The sequence below is a fragment of the Aspergillus luchuensis genome, chromosome 5 (assembly GCF_016861625.1).
Source record: "Aspergillus luchuensis IFO 4308 DNA, chromosome 5, nearly complete sequence".
In the NCBI taxonomy this organism is placed as follows: Eukaryota; Fungi; Ascomycota; class Eurotiomycetes; order Eurotiales; family Aspergillaceae; genus Aspergillus; species Aspergillus luchuensis.
The window spans coordinates 3629765-3653473 of record NC_054853.1 but is presented as its reverse complement, the minus strand read 5'-3'; the positions used below and the strand labels follow the sequence as shown (position 1 = coordinate 3653473).

At 48.7% G+C, this 23709-nt stretch overlaps 8 protein-coding genes across 8 annotated transcripts; 5 read left to right on the top strand and 3 right to left on the bottom strand.

The window, feature by feature from the left end:
* Positions 1-1438: 1438 nt before the first annotated feature.
* On the bottom strand, positions 1439-2343 carry AKAW2_51174S (uncharacterized protein; the record flags this gene model as incomplete). Its single annotated transcript, XM_041691073.1, has 3 exons — positions 1439-1883; positions 1962-2050; positions 2122-2343. 3 exons carry the CDS (start codon positions 2341-2343, stop codon positions 1439-1441), a joined length of 756 nt encoding a protein of 251 aa, XP_041544595.1.
* Positions 2344-6988: 4645 nt separating this feature from the next.
* On the top strand, positions 6989-7959 carry AKAW2_51173A (3'-5'-exodeoxyribonuclease; the record flags this gene model as incomplete). Its single annotated transcript, XM_041691072.1, has 4 exons — positions 6989-7049; positions 7112-7602; positions 7659-7849; positions 7911-7959. The coding sequence occupies 4 exons, from the start codon at positions 6989-6991 to the stop codon at positions 7957-7959; spliced, it is 792 nt and encodes a 263-aa protein (XP_041544594.1).
* A 1019-nt stretch (positions 7960-8978) lies between these two features.
* yphA (tyrosine phosphatase family protein) lies at positions 8979-9854 on the top strand (the record flags this gene model as incomplete). Its single annotated transcript, XM_041691071.1, has 4 exons — positions 8979-9033; positions 9126-9282; positions 9337-9532; positions 9585-9854. The coding sequence occupies 4 exons, from the start codon at positions 8979-8981 to the stop codon at positions 9852-9854; spliced, it is 678 nt and encodes a 225-aa protein (XP_041544593.1).
* A 751-nt stretch (positions 9855-10605) lies between these two features.
* Positions 10606-12238, bottom strand: AKAW2_51171S (uncharacterized protein; the record flags this gene model as incomplete). Its single annotated transcript, XM_041691070.1, has 3 exons — positions 10606-11199; positions 11251-11895; positions 11966-12238. The coding sequence occupies 3 exons, from the start codon at positions 12236-12238 to the stop codon at positions 10606-10608; spliced, it is 1512 nt and encodes a 503-aa protein (XP_041544592.1).
* A 674-nt stretch (positions 12239-12912) lies between these two features.
* On the top strand, positions 12913-14858 carry AKAW2_51170A (putative amino acid transporter; the record flags this gene model as incomplete). Its single annotated transcript, XM_041691069.1, has 6 exons — positions 12913-13803; positions 13860-14019; positions 14078-14089; positions 14138-14342; positions 14396-14754; positions 14827-14858. 6 exons carry the CDS (start codon positions 12913-12915, stop codon positions 14856-14858), a joined length of 1659 nt encoding a protein of 552 aa, XP_041544591.1.
* A 1192-nt stretch (positions 14859-16050) lies between these two features.
* On the top strand, positions 16051-18580 carry AKAW2_51169A (uncharacterized protein; the record flags this gene model as incomplete). Its single annotated transcript, XM_041691068.1, has 6 exons — positions 16051-16123; positions 16194-16428; positions 16493-16647; positions 16705-16756; positions 16831-18239; positions 18306-18580. 6 exons carry the CDS (start codon positions 16051-16053, stop codon positions 18578-18580), a joined length of 2199 nt encoding a protein of 732 aa, XP_041544590.1.
* A 292-nt stretch (positions 18581-18872) lies between these two features.
* On the bottom strand, positions 18873-20648 carry AKAW2_51168S (acyl--CoA ligase; the record flags this gene model as incomplete). Its single annotated transcript, XM_041691066.1, has 4 exons — positions 18873-18968; positions 19041-19912; positions 20001-20037; positions 20115-20648. The coding sequence occupies 4 exons, from the start codon at positions 20646-20648 to the stop codon at positions 18873-18875; spliced, it is 1539 nt and encodes a 512-aa protein (XP_041544589.1).
* Positions 20649-21112: 464 nt separating this feature from the next.
* On the top strand, positions 21113-22963 carry AKAW2_51167A (putative G-patch DNA repair protein (Drt111); the record flags this gene model as incomplete). Its single annotated transcript, XM_041691065.1, has 5 exons — positions 21113-21305; positions 21407-21826; positions 21877-22664; positions 22712-22804; positions 22865-22963. 5 exons carry the CDS (start codon positions 21113-21115, stop codon positions 22961-22963), a joined length of 1593 nt encoding a protein of 530 aa, XP_041544588.1.
* Between the last annotated feature and the right edge of the window lie 746 nt (positions 22964-23709).

Sequence of the window (23709 nt, the reverse complement as noted above, 5' to 3'; positions counted from 1 at the left end):
AATTGGTAGCAGGTCTTCTAACTATTCCAGGCACCTAAATTGCTGAGATGACGAGAACCGATAAAGCTTGGTATATTCCCAGGCATCCATCGCTTCTCCCAGTGGAACTGTTTGAAGGGAAAATATCACGGAGGTGTTCGTGGGCTGATACATCTGAGACACTACCGTCATCGAACGACTAATATGAGAAATGTTGGTGCATAATGCCGGAGTTCTGCAATGCCGGGGTTCCGTGCTCGCTGTTCGTTTAAGTTGACAGCCACACCACCCATGGATTCCATCACCGCGAAGGTCGGTAGACGATCGACCCCACAAATTGGATCCAGGGAATGAGAGACGACAGCATATTCATTATCGGTCAACGTTCTCAGTAGCAAGTACAGAGAATAGCAAGAAGAAGAAAAGAAAAAGGCGGGGGGTGTTCGAGGAAAAGCAAAGAGGTTCCCAATTTCCAGCGAGACTAAACATGAAACAACTCAGCATAGCCGAGGCAGCCACTGTGACCGGGCTAGACCAGTCTAAGCTCTGTCAATTACAACAGTGAAATGAAAGCACCATAAGAGGCTTAACAATTATTATTTGTGCTGAAGCACTATTCCCGAAATAAACATAATGAAGGTTAATGTCCCTTGCATTATGTACTCTAAGAGGTACGACCCTCAAATCAGCAGCAGCGGGTTTGCCCGAATCTAAAACCGTCCCCGGACATCTTCTCCCCTGACGCACCCGCCGCACCCGAAAGTCAGGAAAAATAACCATCCAGACATGCATCCGAAGAGCGCAGGTCAACTCCTGCAGTAGGAACCTCGCTACTTCAAGATGCGGTATTTATTACATTCTATCATGATGTAAGACCTCAATGGCCTAACAAAACGCCTGGAGTAAATTCACATGAGCCACTCCCAACGGTTTGAGGTCGGAACATATCGGGGGCCAATCCATCAGCCCACGACGGTTTTACTGATTGACTTTACCCATTTCCGGGTCCCCGGGAACGGCTTTTACCTAGGTTAGATCGGAGTGATGATAATTTTGCCCTGCTCCGATCTGATAAGCCTTATTTCCCCGGCGTGCACAAGGTGCGCCCTAGCATGCATGGTCCGAATCGTACCTAGGTTAAGCCGCTCAACCGGATGAGCTGACTGATCGTGCTTTACCCGATCGTCCACTTCTCTCATCCTCCGGGGCATGTGGTCGTGTGCTATTACCGGTCTATACCAGGTGGGTTACATGAGGACTTTGCTATTACGGACAGACTGTAGTGTGTATCCTTGGAAGAACCAGAATGGATTTGATAGGATCCTTTGACAGAGGATCATCACTATGTTTCAATCCCGAAAGACATTGACAAAAGGACGGCAATAAGGGCCCTTAAAAGAGTAACCATCACACATCGCTAGAAACGAGACAGAAGACATAATCAAACATGAAAGCAGCATCAATGTTTCTGAGCTTGCTGCTGTTTGGAACCTAAAAGATCTTCCAAGAACCCACTCCACAGTTCCCGGACGACACCTGGTTCGGAGGTACCGTTCTGTTGCTTCTTCAGCTCCTCGCCGAATCTGGACTTCCCAACCGTCTCGGTTAGGGAGAAGGGATCAATGTCCACGGAGTGGTTGTCAACAACCTCGGTCATGGGACTTGCGGAGATGTCACCAGCACCCCCGGACACGGTGTAAACCTGGGGCCTCATGGGGGCCTCTTGCGACTGGGTCGGGTCATAGTGGGTATAGATGTCGGAAAGGATCGGGATTTGCGGATCGGCACGAGCAGCAGGTGCATCGATCTCTGCCATAGAAGGCATGTACGCGAAGTCAACGGTGGATGAGTCACCGACGGCCTTGCTAGAACGGGAAGTGTTGAATTGGCGGCCTTGGTTTTTTCTGTATTGAGCAAGAATGTTAGTTCCGAACTGGCTTTACCCGAGGTAACGGGCTGTCATGATGATCAGATCTACATACTCAGCGTTAGAGCTGCCGTTGATCCTCTTCATAGCGATGCTGAAGGCACGGGATTGAAGGAAATCATGGTTGGAGAGGCGTTCGACAAGCTAAGCGACGCAGATAATGGTTAGCCATAACTGTGGTTTGACCAGGAGTGTAGATGTCATAGATAGCATACCTCAGACTGGGAGCCACTAGATCTCAAGGACCGCTTCACACATTCAGTCTTCAGATCAGCCAGAGTGCGGCTGGCATACAGGGAAGCCCTGTCCGAGACATTGGCGGGTTGTGCAGACTGGGCGCCGGTGATGTGCAAGCCCCGACGGATGGATGGGGTGGTAGAGTGCTGCTGAGAGAGCACGCGGAGAGCGCGCAAAGAACTGGAACGAGGAGCTGCCATTGGAGATGTGATGGGAGGTAGAATGAGGAAGAGTTGAGCTCGTTGATATGTGCGGGTTTGGTTGAGGGGAACAAATATAATGGTCTGGGCAAATAGTTGAGCTCAAGAATGTAGAGCTAAGTATTTGATAGGGAGGAGTCAACAATTCAAGCAAGTACTGTAGATGGAAGTGACCGGCTATGTACAGCGGAGGGGGAGTCGAAGGGAGTTTAGGCACCAGAGATAAAGTAATGGAATGTGAGAGAGAAGAAGAAGGAAGAAAGAAGGAAGCCAGACGGGGGAAGCAGGCCGTACTTGAAGGACAGGCGGACAAGCGTACAGGCGTTGCTTTGCAGGAACCAGTTGGGGGAGTGATGAGCAAGCGACCTTGCCTTATCCACACGCTCCCTGCTGGGGTGGACACTCACTGGGGCCGGCGGTCTGGCCAAGTCTGCCGGCTGTTAATAGTAGAATGGAACCACTTGGTCCCGACCGAATAGATCGATCGATATGATCCTCCAACACCCCCAAACAGGTAATTCTGCCCTTCGGACTCTTCCTCTGATCGGCTTTTGTCTGAAAAATGATCGCCTGATTATTTGTTTTCCATGAGTTGGCCATCCCCCCTATTATCCGGTTTCATTACGAATCTGATTCGAACAGAAATCATCTCGTCCAAGGTAAAATAACTGGAAATGATAGTCATTTTGCTCGTGAGGGGTAGAAAGATGTGTCAACCACGGTAACAGGTACGAATGACCCGTCCCTCCAGCTCTCCCAGATCATGATATCCGCCATTTTATTCAGGCTGTCTGCAGCCCATACAGAGAGGTTACTTTTACCATCTGGTGCCAATACGGATGGGCTGGGACTCTCCAATCGCAGCCTGCATAATCACCGGCGCCATCATGCAGACTGGTGGTCGGAGCAGCCAATGAACTGAACATTACGGACATTTCTATTACTACTCGGTACACCGGAGACGCTGGTCAGTCGCTGATCGAGGGGCATTGGAAACACGCATTGGCCTGGCACTGTCTGGGATATGCCGTTCCTCGAATGGCAGATAGATTAGCTTCCCCTCATCGCAGTCGCATTATCCTTCCCCTCCTCTGCAGCAGCGGTACAACATCCATGAAGGTGCGCCGTGAATATATCATCGAGCATTATTATCTAGCGCGATGCGCGAGAGGGGCAGGAGATGATCCCTTCTTTTCTTGAAGGGTGCTACATATCTGTCGTGGTTTTTCTTCTTCTATGCCTGCTAGACTGATAGGTAGTCTCCCGCTCATCACTGGCAATCGGAGTTGGTGAAACTCTGCGACTGTCCCGTATTACATCAACCACTTTTGAGTTTATTCCACCATCCGGACTGAGTTTCCCACTTTTAAACCTGAAGATAGTCTTTCAATTCTCTCCTCATCAACAAGATACTCGAAATCTAATCCTGTACAAGAGAGTGTTATGACAGGAACAACAACTCAAAACGTAAACTGTTGCTCTGTACGTGGTTTCCTAAAGCAGTAGTCCATCCACCTGCGGCGACACCTTCTATCTCCGTCCGTCACAACCTGCTGGAGCTCGGCGGCCGTGACGCAATGAAGAAACAACCAACGACATTCGAGAAGCTTACTAGCGCCAACGGGATTAAACCAGCCAATACCGTACTTTACTATGCCTCTTACCGAGAGGGATGCGTGTACAGACCCAACAACCATCCCTCATCCAACCTGCCAGGTAGGCCGATCTTGAATCGGGTGATTCTAAGTGGAAACGATGATTGGCAGGATGGATGGGACGATGGATGCTTACTTCACAAAGCTGTACTGTGTAGCATGATGCGACGCTCAAGGCTGGAGATGACTGGCTCGGGGAGTGCCTACTCCCCTCAACAGTTGAGGAGCGGTGAAGTGGAGACGGACGGGATGGGGCACGTGAGGTCGATCTGGCTTGCCCGGCAGCTTCCCCGTGGATCCTTCCCCCGACTAAAATTAAGGTACTCTGATTTACGCCGTAGTCCCCATACCCTACGGAGTCCCCTTTCACCTCCTCCAGCCCTTCCGCAACGAGATACTCTGATATACGCCGTAGTCTACATCCTCTACGGGGTTACTCTTCCCCCCATCATTTCAGCCCCTGATCCTGCTCGAACTCAACAAACGCAGACTCAGCCACCATGACTTGTTGGTGCTTTGCAACGGCAAAAGTAAAATTATGGGACTTGTTTCGGTGACTGCCGTATCCTCCGCAGGATTCCGGCGGTTCCCTCCATCTTCCATTCTATTTCCTGCCCGTCTGAATGTCGTACTTCATGCATCAACTGATGAGATCCTTCTATGGCCTTCCCTTTTTTGGATTCCGGAGAAGCACATTTTTAACTTGACTAGATACACGTTAATAAGTGCTTATCAGCCCCTGCCCGTTTGCTGATTGCATCGACCCAGCTAAGCCATGTAGTCATCGGAGTTCGAACGTGCAGGTACGATAATCAACTGAAAAATATGACCTCTCCACTACGACTTGGCTGTCGCGTCTTGGAGCTTTGATCAAAGTATGGCAGGGATTCCAAGAAATCAAGGCTTCAGCCAGCCCCGCATTAGTCTGTTTTCATATGCATCTGCATTGATAACCCCTCCAAGCATGTGAATCGTTTCCATCGTCTCTTACAGGGTCCCTAACGCGGTAGTTACCTTGCGGATCCTACAACTCTCCCTGCCCAGGCATACACATTTTTAGTTACTGACCTACCCTATTCGTTTAATGGTATATACATCCCTTGCGTGCATAGCATAGCATGGACCCGTTAGGTAAATGGCAGCTCTTTGCCGTTCCCTCTTCTTGATAGCTGGAAAAGCAGGCCATCATCTGGATCCACGCAAGTGTCGTCCTGCCACTTCCACGTATCCGAAGTTCATATCTCTTAAGTAGCGCTGACTATCTATGAACTCATGGTTGGACACCGATCGATGTGACATTCTGGTTGCTATCTAGCATGCCCTTCCTTATCCAGGGACTGATACGACGAGTGCTATCAATAAAGCATGAACCATGCGACTAGTCGACTGTCTATGGCTAGCTTACCTTGCGCGTGCCACTGGAAGCCTGTCCCGACGAGTAGTGACCGTTTTACGATCTATTCTTATGTATTTCGGAGAATATTGATTCTACGTGTATACTCGGACACCTCGACATACCATCACCTTGAGAAAAACACAGGCGTTAGTTGGTATAGTACTATATAGCGGATAGCACCGTTCATATTGCCAATTCATCCACATACCTTCTATCTTTAACTCTGGAACGCACCTCCAGGGCATTCAAGCCCAAAATACGGCACACACATGCCTAACCTATACAGTTGTATATCGCAAGGCTACACAGTCGTAAAATTCATCAACCACATGGCCCAAATAAACTTCACAGAACAAAAGCATCATGCAACTTCCTACCGAAATGTAAGTAAGCCACGAGTCACAAACATAATCTTTATCGCACGACGCACCAACAAGCACACACGACGGGTCCAGCATCCAAACTAACCTACTAAAAGCTTGGGTTACTTCCTTATCTCCTATCTGCCTATCCACTACCCACCGGGGAAACCAGACCCTTCTCCGACGGTGGGCCGGCCATCCATAGTTACATAACTAATCTGAATAATACACCCTGACATAATCAATTCAACTCACAACCACAGCCACAACAAATTCGATTGTGATCGATGACTGTGGCTGTTCCCAAGCCATAATCATCCCCAGAATTTCAGGCACCGCAACCGCATTCCTGTGAGTCAGTCAGGCATTGGTACTTTTACCTATCTAGCTTACTATTATTCTATTTTATCCATTCTGTCCCACTTTCTGCTCTTTCTTGCCCCTCCCCCTCACTCGCCCTTGTAAGGCTGTGTGTGTGTGTTTCCATCTAGGAGGGAACTTTTTTTTTATTCTCTCCCAACTAAAACGCATACTGATGCAACGGGCTACTACTGGTGTAGGGTATCTCGTGAGACAGTTTGGTACTACTGCTACTACTACCAATAGTAATAATCTGAGGGGTCGTTGTTGTCGTCGCTCTAGATCACTACTACTAGGTATGTTGCGGAGATCCCAGGCTATATAGGTTCTGTGGGGGCGGGGTGCTTCCTCTCCTGCTTTTTATTCTCGCGACTTGTGGAGGGTACTAGTGGGGTAAGAAGGGTTATGACTGACTCATTTGCTTTTTTCTTGAAAAAGATTTAGTGTCTTTGGATTCTAGTATTAGTACTGGTACTATTACTAGATTTGCTGGGGTGGCGTTGCATCGTCAGCGTGCTTCTTATTCTTCTTGTTCTATATTAAGCAAAAGAAGCTTTTCTACTACTACTTCGCTTCATTATAGTCAGGGATACCTGGCTAAGAGTACGGTCAAGATGGGTGATTCTGAGGCTGTTCCTACTGCTGCCACTGCTACTACTAGTAAACCTATCAGATATGTTGATGTAGGTAGACATTCACTGCCCCCTTGAAACCCTCGCTGTTCGTTGCCATAGTAGCTAATGGAGAGACTCTAGATTGGAATCAACCTGAGTGATCCCGTGTTCTCGGGTAGTTACCATGGCAAACAGGTTCACGACAGTGACCTGGACGACATTGTACAACGTGCAAAGGACATCGGGTGCCAGAAGTTCATGGTGACTGGCTCTGACCTGGAGGAGTCTCGGCGCGCACTCCAACTAGCACATGACTACCGTACGTTTGTTATCGCCGCCCTCAGACAGCAATGATTTCGTCTGACTCTACTTCCCTTGCAGCTGGATTTTGCTATGCAACTGTTGGTGTCCACCCTTGTCAGGCGAAGATGTTCGATGAGTACCCCGGTGGACCTTCCAAAATGCTCGAAGAGCTCCGGACGCTCGCATTGCAGTCGAAAGAGAATGGACAGGCTGTCGCGTTCGGTGAAATCGGCCTGGATTATGATCGCTTGTTTTTGAGTGCGAAAGAACCTCAGCTGAAGTACTTTGAAGCCCAGTTGGATCTTGCTGTGGAGATCCAACTCCCTCTTTTCCTTCATTCTCGCGCTGCTAGTGAGGATTTCGAGAAATTGCTGGGACCGCGACTTGCCAAGCTCCCCAAGAGAGGACTTGTGCATAGCTTTACAGGGACTCTGGAAGAGATGGAGCGAATGGTTGCTCTTGGGCTTGATATCGGCGTGAACGGTTGCAGTTTGAAGACAGAGGAGAATCTCGAGGTGGTGAAGGCTATCCCGCTAGAGAGACTCCAGATTGAAACTGATGGCCCTTGGGTATGCCTCACCTTCCTGTCATTTCATTCGTATCTTTACTGACTTTTGACCTATAGTGCGAAATTCGTCCTTCCCATGCCTCGTCTAAATACCTCAAGGGTGCGCCGGAGTTGCCAAAGGCTGTCAAGAAGGAGAAGTGGCAGAAGGGTCTCATGGTCAAGGGTCGCAATGAGCCTGCCGCGATAGCCCATGTCGCCTACGTCATCGCCCAGATCAAGGGGATAACGGTGGAAGAGGTCTGCGAAGCGTGAGTATTTCCTCATTCCACGGCAATAGCCTGAATGTGTCGCTAAATTATCTCATTCTAGTGCTTGGAATAACTCGATCAAAATGTTTGGGCTTGGGGAAGATGCATGATTATAATGCTGCATCTAGAATATATTATTAGGCCCTTCGTTTACAAAGCTTTCACTAACCTCGCATAGCCCCTCCATGAATTCCGGCTACCCGCTGAAGAAAAATTCACTTGTCTTTTGATTATTATAGAGATAGATAATGATGATGGAAAAAAAAAATAACCCTTTAATGATGTTATGTTGGTGCTCTTTTTTGAAGTCGCGCCCGACCACCGATCCGTTTCTAGACGCTGAGTCAGTCGGCCCCAACCATGGATCCTCACAACGGCTAGACTCTGCTCCTTGTCAACTGCTGCTGCTGCTGCTGAAACGCAAATTCTATACTGCATTCTCCCACTCCCCTCTGTTTATTCTGTCATGAAGAACGAGAAGCAAAACTGTCGTCAGCCTTTCTGGTAGGTGCTTCCAGGAAGTAACCAACGTGAGTAGCTATCTGGCTTTGCTCTGCCACGAGACGCTCGCAGGGGTTCCTTCTTGCTTCACTTGAGAGCTGCACCTACGAGGTGCGCCGCACGTGTCTGTTCCTGCTTAAGCATTTGTGCTCGCGTGAGGTCTGACGGCAGAAGCTAGCTCGCTTTCTATTGACCTTCTTTTACATCAGCTCACCGCCCATACCTGTCACAGCTCCATACTACTCAGACCTCAACTCTTATTCCGCCCTAAGTCGTGCGTTGGCTATCGAAGATCCCCTTGAAATCTATTTCATCATCGCAAAAAGACGGATCTTCTATCATCGTCATTATGTCTCCCAGTCGGATCTTTTCCGTTTGAGGCTTGCGAGTCAGCCTTACTCGTGTCTCACAAGCTTTCCTTTTGCGCATAATCCCTTTCTTCCCAAGGCAGTTTCCGGTTCTTGAGCTTGAGGCTGGTTCTTCTTGCTCCTGGTGGTCTTCATAGTAACCCCCCATACTCCCCCCTTTCTCTTAAATTCAAAGTTGTGAGACCTTTGAGACTTGCTACTTCTCTACGGAGGTGTTGAGTCATACAGCCGCTGGGTGTCCGAATCACCAGGATACCAGTATGGCCTGTCCGTTGACCGAGAAGAATTCGAACAGCTCTCTTAAGAGTACCAATGGTGAGTGATTAGTTCGCTGACAGTGAACATATTGGGCTTTCCTAATCTCTCTATTATCGTCTGTTGCGTACAGTAGCTAATCAACGTTCTAGATATAGCTCGTCATAAAGCCTCCTCTGTGGAGTCTGAGTCTGTACAGTCAGAGCTACCAGTTAATTTTGGAGAGGTCGTGAAAGGGATATATCGCTCTTCCTTTCCCTACCCCTGGAATCTTGCAGCACTCAAGAAGCTGGGACTGAAGACCATAATGTACGTGTCTCTGCGAGCATGCACATCCATGACATTTAACTAACAAGACCTTAGAACACTGGTTGATGAACCATACCCCCCCAGCCATGTGATGTTCGTCAAGGAGAACGGCATTGCACATCATCGCATTTTGGTTCAGGCAAACAAGGACCCTAATGTTAAGATACCTGACTCTGTCATGTGTCGAATCCTTGAGCTTTTGCTCGATAAAACCAATCATCCCGTTCTCGTCCATTGCAACAAGGGAAAGGTAAGCACTGGTTTTCTTTCTGACTTCAATGTGTAACTAACATTCTTCATAGCATCGTACCGGATGCGTGGTTGCCTGTATTCGCAAACTTCAAGGCTGGGATTCATGCGACGTCATTGAAGAATACCTTCGATATGCCTTTCCAAAACCGAGATTACTCGATGAAAACTACATCGACCGATTCGACCCATCCCAACTTCGTCAACTTGCTCAGTCTTCCGGTGTCAAGACGTGGCAGTCATCCGGGCTCTTCAAGATGCCACCGGAAGAACAGGTCAGAGACAAGGATTCCCCAAATCGCCACGTCCCTCCATCCCTTTAAGGGGGCCCATGCGGTTCTATGACTCACATCATAGATATGACCAGACCTCCACCCTCCGACTCACCATTGATCAAACGACCTCCGTCCTGACAATCCGATACTCCTAGTGGCAAATTTTCAGCCATCTGTCCCTCATCAAGGGACAATAGGAATGATCGGTTTAGGACGCCATACTACCTCGTTCCTATTAGAACTACTCCCTAACTATTTCTTCTCTGAACTAAAAAGCATAAAATACTTGTCGACGACTGGATCGTGTTAAAGAAGACTCCATGCTGTGTCGGAGGGATTTTCATTTTTGCTATACTCTCTAATTTTATACCCCCCAAATGTCTCAAGATAGACTGGTTCCTGGTGTTTGTTGTCACTCCGTCACTAGTGTACTATTTATTGTGGGAGTAGATTGGTGATTTTCAGTCTTCAATAGGGCGTACGTGTCAAGAGAAAGACACGGGAAGACAAGATGCCATTTTGTTATGGCTAATGTGTATTTTAGACAATCGTCCTACTAAACTCGAGGTCTTTCAAGAGATCTATAATCCCGTTAGGTTTAGGATTGTATTATAGTTTTGAAGTACTAGGAATAAGTTAATCGGATAAGTCCGGAGAAAGTCGATTTTCCCTGGCTATTGCTATCAATTATAATCCTTGATAAGATATGATAATGTTATAGTACCTACGGTATATACTAGTAACATGCCGTCTCCGACAAAGATAGTAGTATCTTGACAACATTGCGATACCATAATGCTCAAAAACTACTGCAGAGCATATCGTCCTCATCGTGGTCATCTCCAAATCCTTCAAATTCTACCATATCATCTGAAAACAGCGTGTAAATCACACCATCTTCACTCAGTCCATTAGACATTATATCATCGTCGTCATCATCGTAATCATCCTGCGAGAATGGCAGTGACCCGCATGATGAAGAAGGTGCAGCAGCAGTAGTAGTCGATAGCATCGCACAGCTACTACTTTCATCGGGCTCACTGAACCCAAGAAGTTCTTCTTCTCCATCGGAAGAATATCCTGGTTCTCCATCCATTCGTTCTTTGACTGGCGACGGCTGGTCCTCGCATTGAGGGTTGGGTGGTGGGGCCTGAAAGCGCAGTTTCCGGGATGCTTGTGGCTTGTAGAGCTGTTTCTGGGCGATGCGGAAGAGGGATGCACTTATGGTGTTTCTGATACTGTTTGTGTCTGTGTTTGCCCCAGTGGGGTGAAGCGTGTTTCCATTGTTTAGCTTGCCTAGTTTGGATTGAAGGGATTGGTGGTTGGGGAGCTTGAGTATGGAAGAAAGTGATTTTGTGATTGAGGGGATCAGGGTTGATCGTTGACTCATTTCCTAGTGGTGGGGTGAGTTAGTCGTACTCGTTGTGGTATTGATGGGCCTTACCCTGTGGTAGTTCGGGTTGAAGACCGAGGGTGCAAGTTGTGAAAGAGGTTGTCGCTTCTTGCTTTGGAGATCACTCTGATTAGATGGCGCAGTGCATCCGAATAAAAGAGCTTCCAGGCCGATTGTGAAGAGATTGTTCAGTTGTTCACGCTGTTCCTTCGCGGGAATATTTTGAAAGGATTCTGTGGGTGTGAGAGGGCTCTGTTCGCTCTCAAGCAACCCTTCTAGCTCATCGATGAAGGATGTGGCTTGAGTGTTGCCGGGATTATATGTATACAAATCTGGTTGAGGATCAAACGAAATAGTATCTTGCGTGCTCTTTAGTATATAGTTCATGTAGCAATAGTTTCCTACCGAATCCGGTTTTGTCAAAGTGTCTGTATTCAGTATATATAGCTGTGCGGTTTCATTTTTGGGAGTGAAAGTCATAGATGCATTGACTGTAGATAGATAAACAGTCTTGATGTAGTCTGGAGGATGAATATCGTCAAGATAATCGAATAACGTTGTTTTCCGTGTAGGTCTCGTCTTCGACTGGCTCAAGTCCCTTTGAATGCCGATGATGAGCTTGAAGGAAGTGACATCGCCGTAGTGGAGGTGACTATAGCTCCTAAATAACGCAACAAGACCAAGATCTGACCAGAGCTTGATAAGCAAGCCACTCGTTAGCTCTTTCCACAAGACGAGCTTACTCCGAAGCTGACCATGAGAATACCTTGGAACTACACATCATCTCTCCGACCGATGAAGCGAAAGTGGAGGCTGAAAGGACTATCGACGCATCGATATTGACCGAAATATAGAGCTTGAGTTCGGGAGTTTGGAACACCCATAGATCTTGCGATTTGAGCAGCCTCTCGATACAGGCTGCATCCGTTAAGCCAGTGTCTTCGGGAATTAGTACCTGAGCTGAAGCATGAATATTGAGATCGATAGTTGAATTAAGGGAACTAAGTCGATCTTCTCCAAGATCAATTGTCAAGACCATCCCGTGACTTTATATAAGGAGCAGTCAGCATGAACATGATTTCTGTGAAGTAGGCCCCCGGTCAATTGGGGAAAGTGGTTGTTGTAGTAGACGAAAAAGGAAAGGAGAGACGGGATCTATGGCTGTGGATAAGCGGGATAGACGTCGCCGATCTCAATTCCCTGCATTTCTAGCTCTGCTCACCTTCACTATGTGGAGTTTATATAGTCGCACCGATGAAACATGTTGACACTATGACAGAATGAAGAGATCAACACTGATCAAGAACCCCGTAGTAACTAGGAAACTACTCTCGAACATGAGGACTAATACGTCTCCACTACCTTGTGTCACAAGCGCGCGGGATCGGAAGCGCATGAAGCTTATCGCGAATATACTCCCAAACAAAAAGAAAAAGGGAGTAGTGCATCTCCAATTCCAGCTTCAGCGAATTGAGTAGCTTAGCTTACCAAGGGAATATAAGCATCATAATTGCCAGCACTGCAATTGCTTACTTACTGCTATGATCGCTGCCCAAAGTAGTAAAAGCAGTTGGGTGTTATTGACTGATCTATTGACGTTTATTTTTAGCCGGCTTATCGATAAGACATCACGTGCATGGGGATTGATTACCTGGCCCCTAAAGCATCCTCCGCATTAGGGATTCCTAGTTTCAGGAGCTTCACAATTCAGCGATGCCCAGTGATGAAGGACAGCGCGCTCTCTTGGCTGACCAGAAAGGCCCCGATGGGCCGGAATCGCAGTCACTTCTTTCCGAGTCGCCGACACAAGACTTTGAGCTTGTGAACCATGCGGCCCCGACTAGCTCGACTCCCCGCGGACAGCCGCACCAGTCTTCCATATCACAGCCGGTACCAGAAGGACAGCGCCGCACTCCTCGAACGATGAACCGAGTTCGCTTTGACCTGGACGACGAGACCGAGGATGAAGACCACCCCAATGGCCGTCGCGACTCCGGAGACTCATGGCTGGAGGAAGAGGACTACGGCCGTGCAGACCGCAACCGGTCAGCCAGGCAAATGGTCCCTCTGCTGACAGACATTGAGGCCCCGAGCGTGACCCTGGCTACTTCCGATGAATTCTTTCCCGAAGAACACCTAGAAAGTGCGAGGCCGAGGAGTGGGATGCGCATGGCCTTTATGAACATGGCCAATAGCATTATAGGAGCTGGTATAATAGGACAGCCTTATGCCCTCCGACAGGCTGGCATGTTCATGGGAATAACACTCCTGATTGTCCTCACTATTGCTGTTGATTGGACAATTCGCCTGATAGTGGTCAACTCGAAGTTGAGCGGTGCGGACTCTTTCCAGGCAACAATGCAGCATTGTTTTGGCAAGAGTGGACTTATCGCCATATCGGTTGCGCAGTGGGCGTTTGCGTTTGGCGGCATGATTGCGTTCTGTATTATCGTTGGAGATACCATACCGCATGTCTTGAGTGCTTTATTCCCTTCCCTTCGTGATATGTCGTTCCTCTGGCTTTTGACCGACAGACGCGCCATCATTGTTCTTCTTGTTCTCGGAATCTCGTATCCCCTGTCTCTGTACCGAGACATTGCTAAGGTACAGTATCAGTAATCCTCGAAGCTGAAGTATACGGTGCTGACAGTTCAATGTAGTTGGGAAAAGCGTCTACCTTCGCGTTGGTCAGTATGATAGTCATTGTGGTAGCTGTGATCACGCAGGGGTTTCGCGTACCTCCAGAATCACGCGGGGAAGTGAAGAGCCTGCTCTTGGTTAATGATGGCTTCTTCCAGGCTGTTGGAGTGATATCATTTGGTATGTTCCGGTCATTGGTAGACTATGCGATCAAAAAAACCGTACTGACTGTTTGCAGCATTCGTATGCCGTATGTAGCATTGTTCCTTAACATGGCCCGAGACTAACAGATGCAAAGATCACAATAGCCTTCTGATCTACGGTTCATTGAAGAAACCGACCATGGACCGATTTGCAAGGGTAACCCACTATTCGACTGGTGTATCACTTTTGATGTGCCTAGCTATGGGCATCTTTGGTTTCCTTTTCTTTGGATCACAGACTCAAGGAAACGTCTTGAACAATTTCCCATCCGACAATATTCTGGTCAATATCGCACGACTGTAAGATCACGGCCCATATTCCGCGGACATTCAACAAGCTGACTCCGAAGAAGATGCTTTGGCCTAAACATGCTCACTACCTTGCCGCTCGAAGCATTTGTATGTCGGTCGGTGATGACAACTTACTACTTCCCTGACGAGCCTTTCAACATGAACCGACACCTGATATTCACATCGGCACTGGTCGTGTCCGCTATGGCTATGGCTTTGATAACGTGCGACCTAGGTGCAGTATTCGAACTGATTGGCGCAACCAGCGCTGCTGCACTGGCCTATATCTTTCCGCCTCTTTGCTATATCAAGCTGAGCAATGCGTCGCACAAAGCCAAGATCCCCTCATATTTGTGCATTGGATTCGGCATAACTGTTATGGGAGTCAGCCTGTTGCAGGCAGTGATGAAGATGATAAGTAGTAGGTCCAAGACCCTATTCACCTGATGGCCTCTGGGCTGGCTTTGCTAACAATTTTCACTTGCTGCCATAGATGAAGGCGGCGCGAGCACCTGCAGTGCTTAGCGTAAAAATAATTCCTATTCGGTCTCTGAGCATATTTAAGCTCACTTCCCCTCTGATAGACTTCGTTTCTTTCTGGCTGCCTCGATATAAATGTACATACTGTCGTGCGCCATCACGTTTCTATATCCAATTTTTGCCTTTTCCGTATAAACTTCTGGTACCGAAATGTGTTTCTATATTGACATAACCGTGATAGCTGTGCTATACCAGCCGCGACACCTCAGAAGGCAACACTTGGGATGGAATAGGGAGTGTAGTGTGGTGGCTACCGATTTCACTTGGCATACGAAGACTAGTACCTCGTCGATTGCTCCGATTTGAAACTTGCTCAAAACTGTCAAACTTGTCCAATCAACCCGAGCTGACTTTGGGTGGCTGCAAAGCTGCGTTTGCAGGCATCCTAGTACAGCAGGTACTCACCCACAACACGCAATTGTTTCACTTAGCCTTTATATGATTCTCGTATCTTCCTTTCTATCAATCTGACTTCTGAGATATCCATCCACAGCGCCGACTGCCAGCATATTTGTTCTGCCTTCTTTAGCCAGATTCCTCATTCGTCGCACCCAAAATTCGATCGTAATATCTGCTGTCTTGCTTTACCCCGACATTGTGTTTCCCCTTCAAGGTTCAACTGTTCAAAAGTATCCATGCCGTTTTGAGTGGTTTAGTGGCGACATTTTCTACTATTCCTCCCTGGCAAAAACATTTTCGTACCTTATCCTCACCCTCGCCTTCCTAACTACCTCTACAACCTTGAAATATCATTCACTTGAAATTGCTAGTGATGGCTGGGCAACAGAATTTCCCCCGGGGCTACTTCACTCTCTGGTAAGGCCAACGCGTTTAAAAGACGCGTCCAGCTCTCCCTGAGTAAACTCATGGATCTTTCCGTCCCAACTCATTTTTAGACAGACATCTGAACATCGATTTGCTTCTGCTATCGCAGCATCATCTCTTCGAGAAGATGGATTCCAATACTTCGGATCGCCTCAAGAGGCTTCAAATGGTACGTTGTGCAAAGACCAGGAAGTTCACTTCTATGAGACACGCTTTTTGGAGTAGATTCAATGGCTAATCCAGACTTTCACCCTTATAGGAAGACCTCGGAACCGCACGACGGGAGTACATCTCCACTGCAGATGACAGGCGACATAAGAAGGCTAGGTTGGAAGACATAGAGGCAATACGGATGACAAACATTCCTGGTTCAGCTGCTCAACGCATGGCCACCGCAAACCAGGGGATACTTGAGGATTGGGCAAGTAAGTCATTGGAAAGGAGAACCCCTCAAATATTATGCCTGTTTCCTCTTGCTGAACTTCTGTACTCAAGATGTCCACAAGACAATAGGTGATACCGAAGATCTGGAAAACCTCGACAGCCTCCTGGATGGACAAAGTCATCGACTTCAGCTGAGCGCCATGATTCGGGGAAGTGGGGGGCAAAATTACATAGGGGATCAAAGGCGCTCTGGTTCTGCTCCGGCTATCAGGTCATTGCATCCGGTCGGTCGTGGCGGCGGCGTGATAGGCACCCGAGGACGTGGAACAAGGCAGAGCTCTTTACCGTGAGTATCAAACCTTTTTCTTTACCTATCACAGATCTCTGGCTAATATATATGTAAAATGCAGGCCGTCCAACTTTGCACCCAGAGGCCATGCTGCCCAGCCTCAGAAGCGGTCCCATAGAGATGCAGCTCTTGACGACAATGACTTCTACCGCACGGCTCGTGAAGGAAACGCTTTGAGGAAGGTAGAAGCCATGAGAGGACAAAACAGACGATCTTGTAAGCTATTGATAATCGCATTAATGAGATACATGGCGCCTAATACGATCCTTCTAGCTGTGCGAAGGCTTACGTCTTCTATGTCCAGGCCGAGAAGACCTGTGTCACAGTATGTTGCAATTACCATCCCCTAAATGATATCAAATCAAACCTTACATTTGGATACAGGGTTGACTATAGTAGCATGCTAAGTCAGCCACAGAGTTTCCTTGCTGCCGCTCGCAGTCTGGTTAGCGCTAGAACTACGCCGGCTGCCCCTACTCCTGCCTCCCAAACATCTCGCGATGCTGGCATATCTGAGACCAGTCAAAAGCCTTCAGAGCCAATGGACACCACATATAGGTCTACTATTCAGGAGACGCAGCCGCATTCAAAACCTCAACTGGCGGAACCTTCCAAGCCTCTTCCCCGTCCAGTAGTTCAGCTACCGGCAAAACCCCCTCCGAGCACGGCTTTGCAGCGAGAGAGTGCAACCAAGACGAACGAGCCGCTTCCAGTCTTGCCATCTCCAGCCGTACTCGATACCGCCAGTCAGGATCAAGGGTCTGCCTCTATGAGCTTGGAGTCGACGGAGGATGAACAATCTAATTCTGGAATGCCTGAAAGCCAAGCTGGAACACGAGATCAAGTTACCACTGACCCCTCTACAGAGGCAGCCCCTGCACCGGATGCTATAGATACCACTCCAAAGGTAGCAACTGATGTCAAAGAAGCCATCCTGCTTGACTTTAGCTCCACACCACCGGAGCAAAGCATCCATGGCCAAAGTCCTGCTACTACGGAGGTGCTAACCCCTTCTCTTGAAGACCTGAAAGGCCTTGACTTTAAACAGGATCTTCACCCTAGGTTTCCTACTAGAAGAAAAGTTGACTTTGACATGTCTTTGGACAAAAGGGAACCATCCACCAATGAGCGGGATATCATGCCTACCAAACAACATGACAATTCCGAAGCCAGCGAGGATCTGCATCGGCAGATTAATATGCTGTGCGAGCTTTTGCAGTCGACTTCTCTTTCGGGTGAGCACCGTGAAAGCCTGAAGCAATGCAAGACAGCACTCGAAGGGAAGTTGCAAGGCGCTTATGACTCCACAGGTAAAATAATTCAAACACAAGAAGACCCTTTCCTTGGAAAGCCGGTTTTTGAAACTCTTGAAGCGGCAGCTGGGCCAGATGAACAACCTCAATCGACCATCAGTGGTCTAGGTATACAGAATGTATCCATGGACAGCTCCACCCCAAAGAAAGCTGAGACGATAATCGAACCAGACAAGCAATCGACCCCCAGCATCGGTGGACAGATCATGCCTACATCAGTCGAGAATGCCCGACTAGCGATGGCAAGTCCAAGCCCGTCCGCCCGACTAAACGTGACCGCGCCGCCATTCGTCCCAAAGACACCCTACCGCGCCCAGTCGAATAGTTTCTCAAGCGAGTCGAATGCGACATGCGTTCCTGAAACTCCTTGCCCGCATCGTCGCGTGAGCATGCCAGAAGGACACATATTTGGGGATCACCTACTGCCAGGTAGGCGTAGAGAGACCATATCCTCTGGAGCCGAGCCGCTTGCGGCGAAGCAGCCACCAGCCGATGGTATTACCTTTATTTATCTATACATATTCATTGTCTCATGTCCAATACTAATTTCAACTCCAAAAGTTCCTGAACCCCGTTTCAAGTTCTCGATTCCACCGAAAGTCTCACACAAATTGACCATCAAGACACCTGTCAGGGAAGGATTTGGCAAAGAGGAGACCCCCAGACCAACTGCGCCACGGCTTGCATCAGGGAACATTCCCAAGCCGGCCACCAGACCTTCACCTGCTCTGCAGCAGTCTGTCCACGCCCCGAAGGCTAAGCCCTCCCCCTCCGCCCTGGGCGGTCTTGAGAGCTCTAGATATGCGTCGCCCTCGAGCAACAAGCCTTTTCGATAATTCTAATGATACTTACTAATCGGTGAAAATCAGGTTGTTGTTGTGTGTTATCTACAGTTTGACCATGTTGTACTTAGTACTACTACTTCTACTACTTAGGTAATAACTAAATGTTGAAAGAACCGCATGTTGTAGGATTAAGCGGGTTTGCTTCATACAGTTCTATACAGTATCATTTCGTAGTAACATAATTCATGACAAGTAGCATAATTAAATTGACTTCAAACAAATGTCATACTTCTCATACTATAGAAGACATTCTATGCTGTAGACCACAAACTACATATATATTTTACAGCTTCGCCTTGACCTTGAGCATCGCCTCTGCCACTTTCCGTCGTTGAATCTTACCCGTCGCCGTCTTGGGGATCTGCGGAACAAGCCACACCTACAATATAAAGTCCAATTAGTGACCGCATATCACATCAAAGCAACAACAAATGGGAGGGGGAGAACCTACCTTCTTAGGCGTCTTAAACTTCGCCAACTTCGACTCCACCCACGCCTTCAACTCCTCCTCAGTCGCAGCATCCCGACTCTTAAGCACCACCGCAGCACCGATATCCTCCCCATAGTGACCCTCATCCGGAATAGCGAAGCACACGGCCTCCGCGACCTTCGGATGATGCAGGAGCGTGTTATCCAATTCAATTGGACTGATCTTCTCACCTCCTTTATTGATAAGTTCCTTGATACGGCCCGTGATAATAACGTAGCCATCGGCGTCTTTCTTGCCCTGGTCGCCTGTACGGAAAAATCCGTCCGCAGTGAAAGAGGATGCGTTGGCGGAGGGGTTGTTCAGGTAGCCCTTTGTTACGTTGTCGCCTCGGACGCAGATCTCTGCTTCTTGGCCTTGAGGCACTTCGTTGCCGTTGTTGTCGAGGATTCGTACTTCCACGCCTTGGCCTAGGCCTACGCTGCCGGGCTGGCGTTTACCTGGGGGGAGGGGGTTGCTGGTCATTTGGTGGGCGGCTTCGGTCATGGCGTAGGCTTCGAGGACGGGGGCGTTGAAGGCCTTTTCTAGGTCTTGGAAGGTTTTAGGGGAGAGGGGTGAGGAGCATGAGCGGATGAAGCGGATTTGAGGGACTGGGTTGGGGAGCGGTGTTTTGAGGAGGATTTGGTGGATGGTTGGTACTGCTGTGTACCAGTTTGCTTTGTGGGTGGTGAAGTCCGTCCAGAAGTCTGTGGCGGAGAATCTGGGAGGGACTATTACGGAGCCTCCGGAGTATAGAGGGGCTAGGAATGCTGCGAGGAGACCATGGACGTGGAATAGTGGCATCACGAGGTATGTTCGGTCTGCTGGGGTGAGGTTGTATGTTGCTTGGATGTTCCCTATAGTGGGTTAGTGGATTTGTTCTTGGGATTGTCTCTATTTTTTTGGCTTTTGGGAGTGTGTCTGTATAGTTGTATTGCTACTTACTCATTGTGGTTGTCAAGTTCTTGTGAGTGAGTGGGACCTGCATGGCAAAGAGTAGATCGGAATGTTAGCGACATGATATATCCAATGGGAAGCGGGATAGTAGATCGAGCATACAGCTTTGGGCCTGCCAGTCGTCCCACTGGTATGTAGAACGAGGGCAATGTCATCAGGCTGAGATTCCTGGATATCTGTGCCTCCATTGCCAGCCAACTTTCCATGTTCCTTGACATCTAGAACAATTTCGGAACCGTTCCAGTAGCACTCCGCAATAGCGGCCTGGTACTTTCGGCCCGCGCGAACGGCCGGTCCATCCTTTATGTATGATCCCTTTGGAATTAAAAGCAGTGTGGAGCTCAGATCGTCGATGTAGAATTCGAATTCCTCTTGCTTATAGGCCGGGTTCAAGGGCGCGGCGATGGCACGTTGCCAGGATGCGGCAAGAAAGGCGACTATGAACTCATAGGAGTTAATCAGAGCCAGTGAGACCGCAGCGCCATGAGTGACACCCAGTCGAGCTAGCTTAGCCTGGAAATCGGCGATATGGTTGTGTAGCTGCTGATAGGAGATCGACAGCGGAGTGGGTTTATTGGGGACTAGGACAGCAAGGTCAGCACTATCGGAGGAAAATGACCGGGCCAAGGTCGCCATCGTCGTTAGTATGCTGCAGGATAGTAACGCTTAGTGTCTTGGCTTGGCAGGGATGCTGATCGGAATTGAATCAATAGAGTTGATGAGATCCAATTGCTTATGGAACTTGTGAGATGGAGAATCAGGGTTTAGGAAGTCTTTCACAGCACCACGAGAACTTGTTTCCCAGGGTATTTTGCTAAAGGGATAGGGGTTCCCTTTCTTGTCTTCCCATCCGACCTCGGGATCTCCTCTTTGGGCTCCGCTCCCCCATTATTTCCTGTTTGGGACAGCTGATTCTGGTTAGTCACCGCCACAATGTAACAAACTAAGCAAACCATGTAAACTAGACAAACCTCTCCTCATTCTATCGGCCCCGTTCACATTACTTGGAGTGATCGATTGATGGTACGCTGTAAAGCTGTCGCTTGAACTGTCCCCTTCATGCTTATTAGATCTTGATTTCTCTTCATTTCGTATCAGACATGGCTTCTGATTCCACCCCCGCGAAGCCAGGGGGCACCTTGTCACTCTACGCCAATCTTCTAGATCCATCTGCCGATAACTCGCCCGGAACGATCGCTCGCGCCCCGGTCGTCTTTAAGCAGAGTAGCACTACCGAGAATAATGACTCTCAGTCCGATGAATCCGCTGCCAAAAAGCAGCAGCTCAGTGCTGGTAGACTCATACCCTCTTTTGTTGACTGAGTCGTTTTATCTGCATTTGAACGATCTGATTGCTCACTTGTCCGCCCGGTTGTTCTCATCGGTGGTTTCCAGCTTCTCTCAGATTTCAGCCTACCAAGAGGCCCCAGCTAGCAGCCCAGAAACCGAAACCGAAACCGACGTTACCAAAGGCTGCTGCTGCACCCGCGGCCCCGGCAGCAGCCCCCGTGAAGACTACTCTCGCAGATTGGGCAGCCACTGAGGATGACGATGTCAATGGATTCTATGCCGGTCCGAAGAGGCAACGAGGTGGGCGCAAGAAGCGCAAGAAGAACCGCGAGGCGCAGGAGTTTGTGCAGAACTGGGACGACATTTATGACCCGTCGCGACCAAACAACTACGAAGAGTACAAGCACAGTGACGAACAAATAGCCGAGGTGAGGGAGTGGAAAGACCGTCTTTACGCACACCGCATGGCCAGATCGCCCAGCAGGGACTCACTAAGTGACGATGAATATGCACGACCCATGAACCGTAAGCTATTCGCTCTCAAGATCGTGTTCATCTACTCATGACTGTCATAGGTAAATTTGCTCCTCCGAGCAGCTTCGCGCCGCCTCCCAATCTCAACGATATGCCGCCCAGGCCACCCATCGAATCTCCTCCAGAACGAACAAGCGAAACCCCAGGAGATATCTCCATGTCGGATGCTCCTCCACCGCCACCCCCGACCGATGAGCCGCCCGCGCAAGTTCCGGATGACCCTACAGGCGAAGATGCCTACTTACGGCGCCTTCAGTTGTCAATGGGCAACCAGCCTGCAGCAGCTCCGGCTGTCCCACCACCGCCCAGGCCCTTAGAATCCTTACAACCAGCTTCCGCAACTATATCCCGAGCACCTGTTCGCTACACGCTTCCTCCTCCACCCGAGGACATACCTGCGTCGGAGGCGGAATTGGAAGAATTCTTCGCAAAGGAGCAGCCAGTGGAAGATGAACCGGAGGATGAGAGCCAGCGTTCGCTGCGGCCAGGACAGAAGGGATTTGCTGAACGTCTCATGGCCAAGTATGGCTGGACTAAGGGCTCTGGTCTGGGTGCTACGGGCACCGGCATTGTCAAGCCATTGCAAGTCAAGGTTGAGAAGCAGAAGAAGCGACCGGACTCCGAAGGTGGAGGCTTCGCGACGCCCGCTGGTCGGGGCAAGATCATTGGTGGCGCAAGGAAGAATGAAGAGGAGGGGAAGTTCGGTCCAATGAGTGAAGTCATTATCTTAAAGGGTATGCTTGACGGAATGGACTTGGATGCTGAGTTAGCTGGGGATAGCGAGGGTGGTGGTCTCATGCAAGAGATTGGTGAAGAGTGTTCTGAAAAGGTAAGTGGATGTTTGCCTATTACATGGCACGGTCTAATGAGATACAGTACGGTCGTGTTGAACGTGTCTTCATACCTCGAGACTCGGCACCTCCAGTGCCAGTTTTTGTCAAGTTCACCAATCAGCTATCGGCTCTACGTGTAAGTGCTGCATTCATGCCCACCTAATGCTTTATTCAAGAACCTGGCTAAGAACTCTAGGCCGTCAACGCTCTTGAGGGTCGGATATTCAGTGGGAATGCTATCACTGCCCGGTTCTACGATGTACATACTTTTGAACAGGGGATATACGATAGCTAATAGCCTGAAGGGACTCTGTACATGATACCTCACCAGTTGCGAACTGAAGAGTACAAGCAAGGGACAATTCTCTCACCTTTTACGGCACTTAGCGTAGTCATTTTGTGGAGCCAGAACAAGACTACTAGGAAAATGCATCCATTTCTGTGACTCTTATCTATTAACCAGGTCACTGTTTGCATTAATATCAGTGCTTAAAGACCAGGTATCATGATGTCCCTGTGGCTATCTATACTGCATTAAAGTCATGTGACTTAAGCATGAGATATACTTGCTTCCAGGCTCCTTCCACGGTGGTTGTTGCCTAAATCCATACATACAATATACTATGTTGTTTGAGATAGTCTATACATCCTGACAAAGGCTATTTGCTACTACCATAGTGCAGCTACTAATATACCACCGATATGATGAAGTTGCTGGAGTGGTTGGAGAGACTAGTAGCAGTAACCTCTTAACTAATTACTTCATTGGTACATGGTATCTCTGTGCTTTTGAGTTGGCTGACGGCGATCTCCGGGAATAATTGCTGCATGTCAACTGTGTGTACCCAATAAAACCACCAAGTACAACGCAAGGACACATGGAAGACCCCATTGGTTCCGTCGCCCAAGGCACAACTGCAGAAGGAGGGAATGGAAGACGTGCCAATGAACTTTCTTCGATCAAAAAGTTCGATGCGGATCTATGAGGTCATGTGACAGCGATAAACTGCAGCGCCGCCGGGGACTGATTGGCTGTGGGGC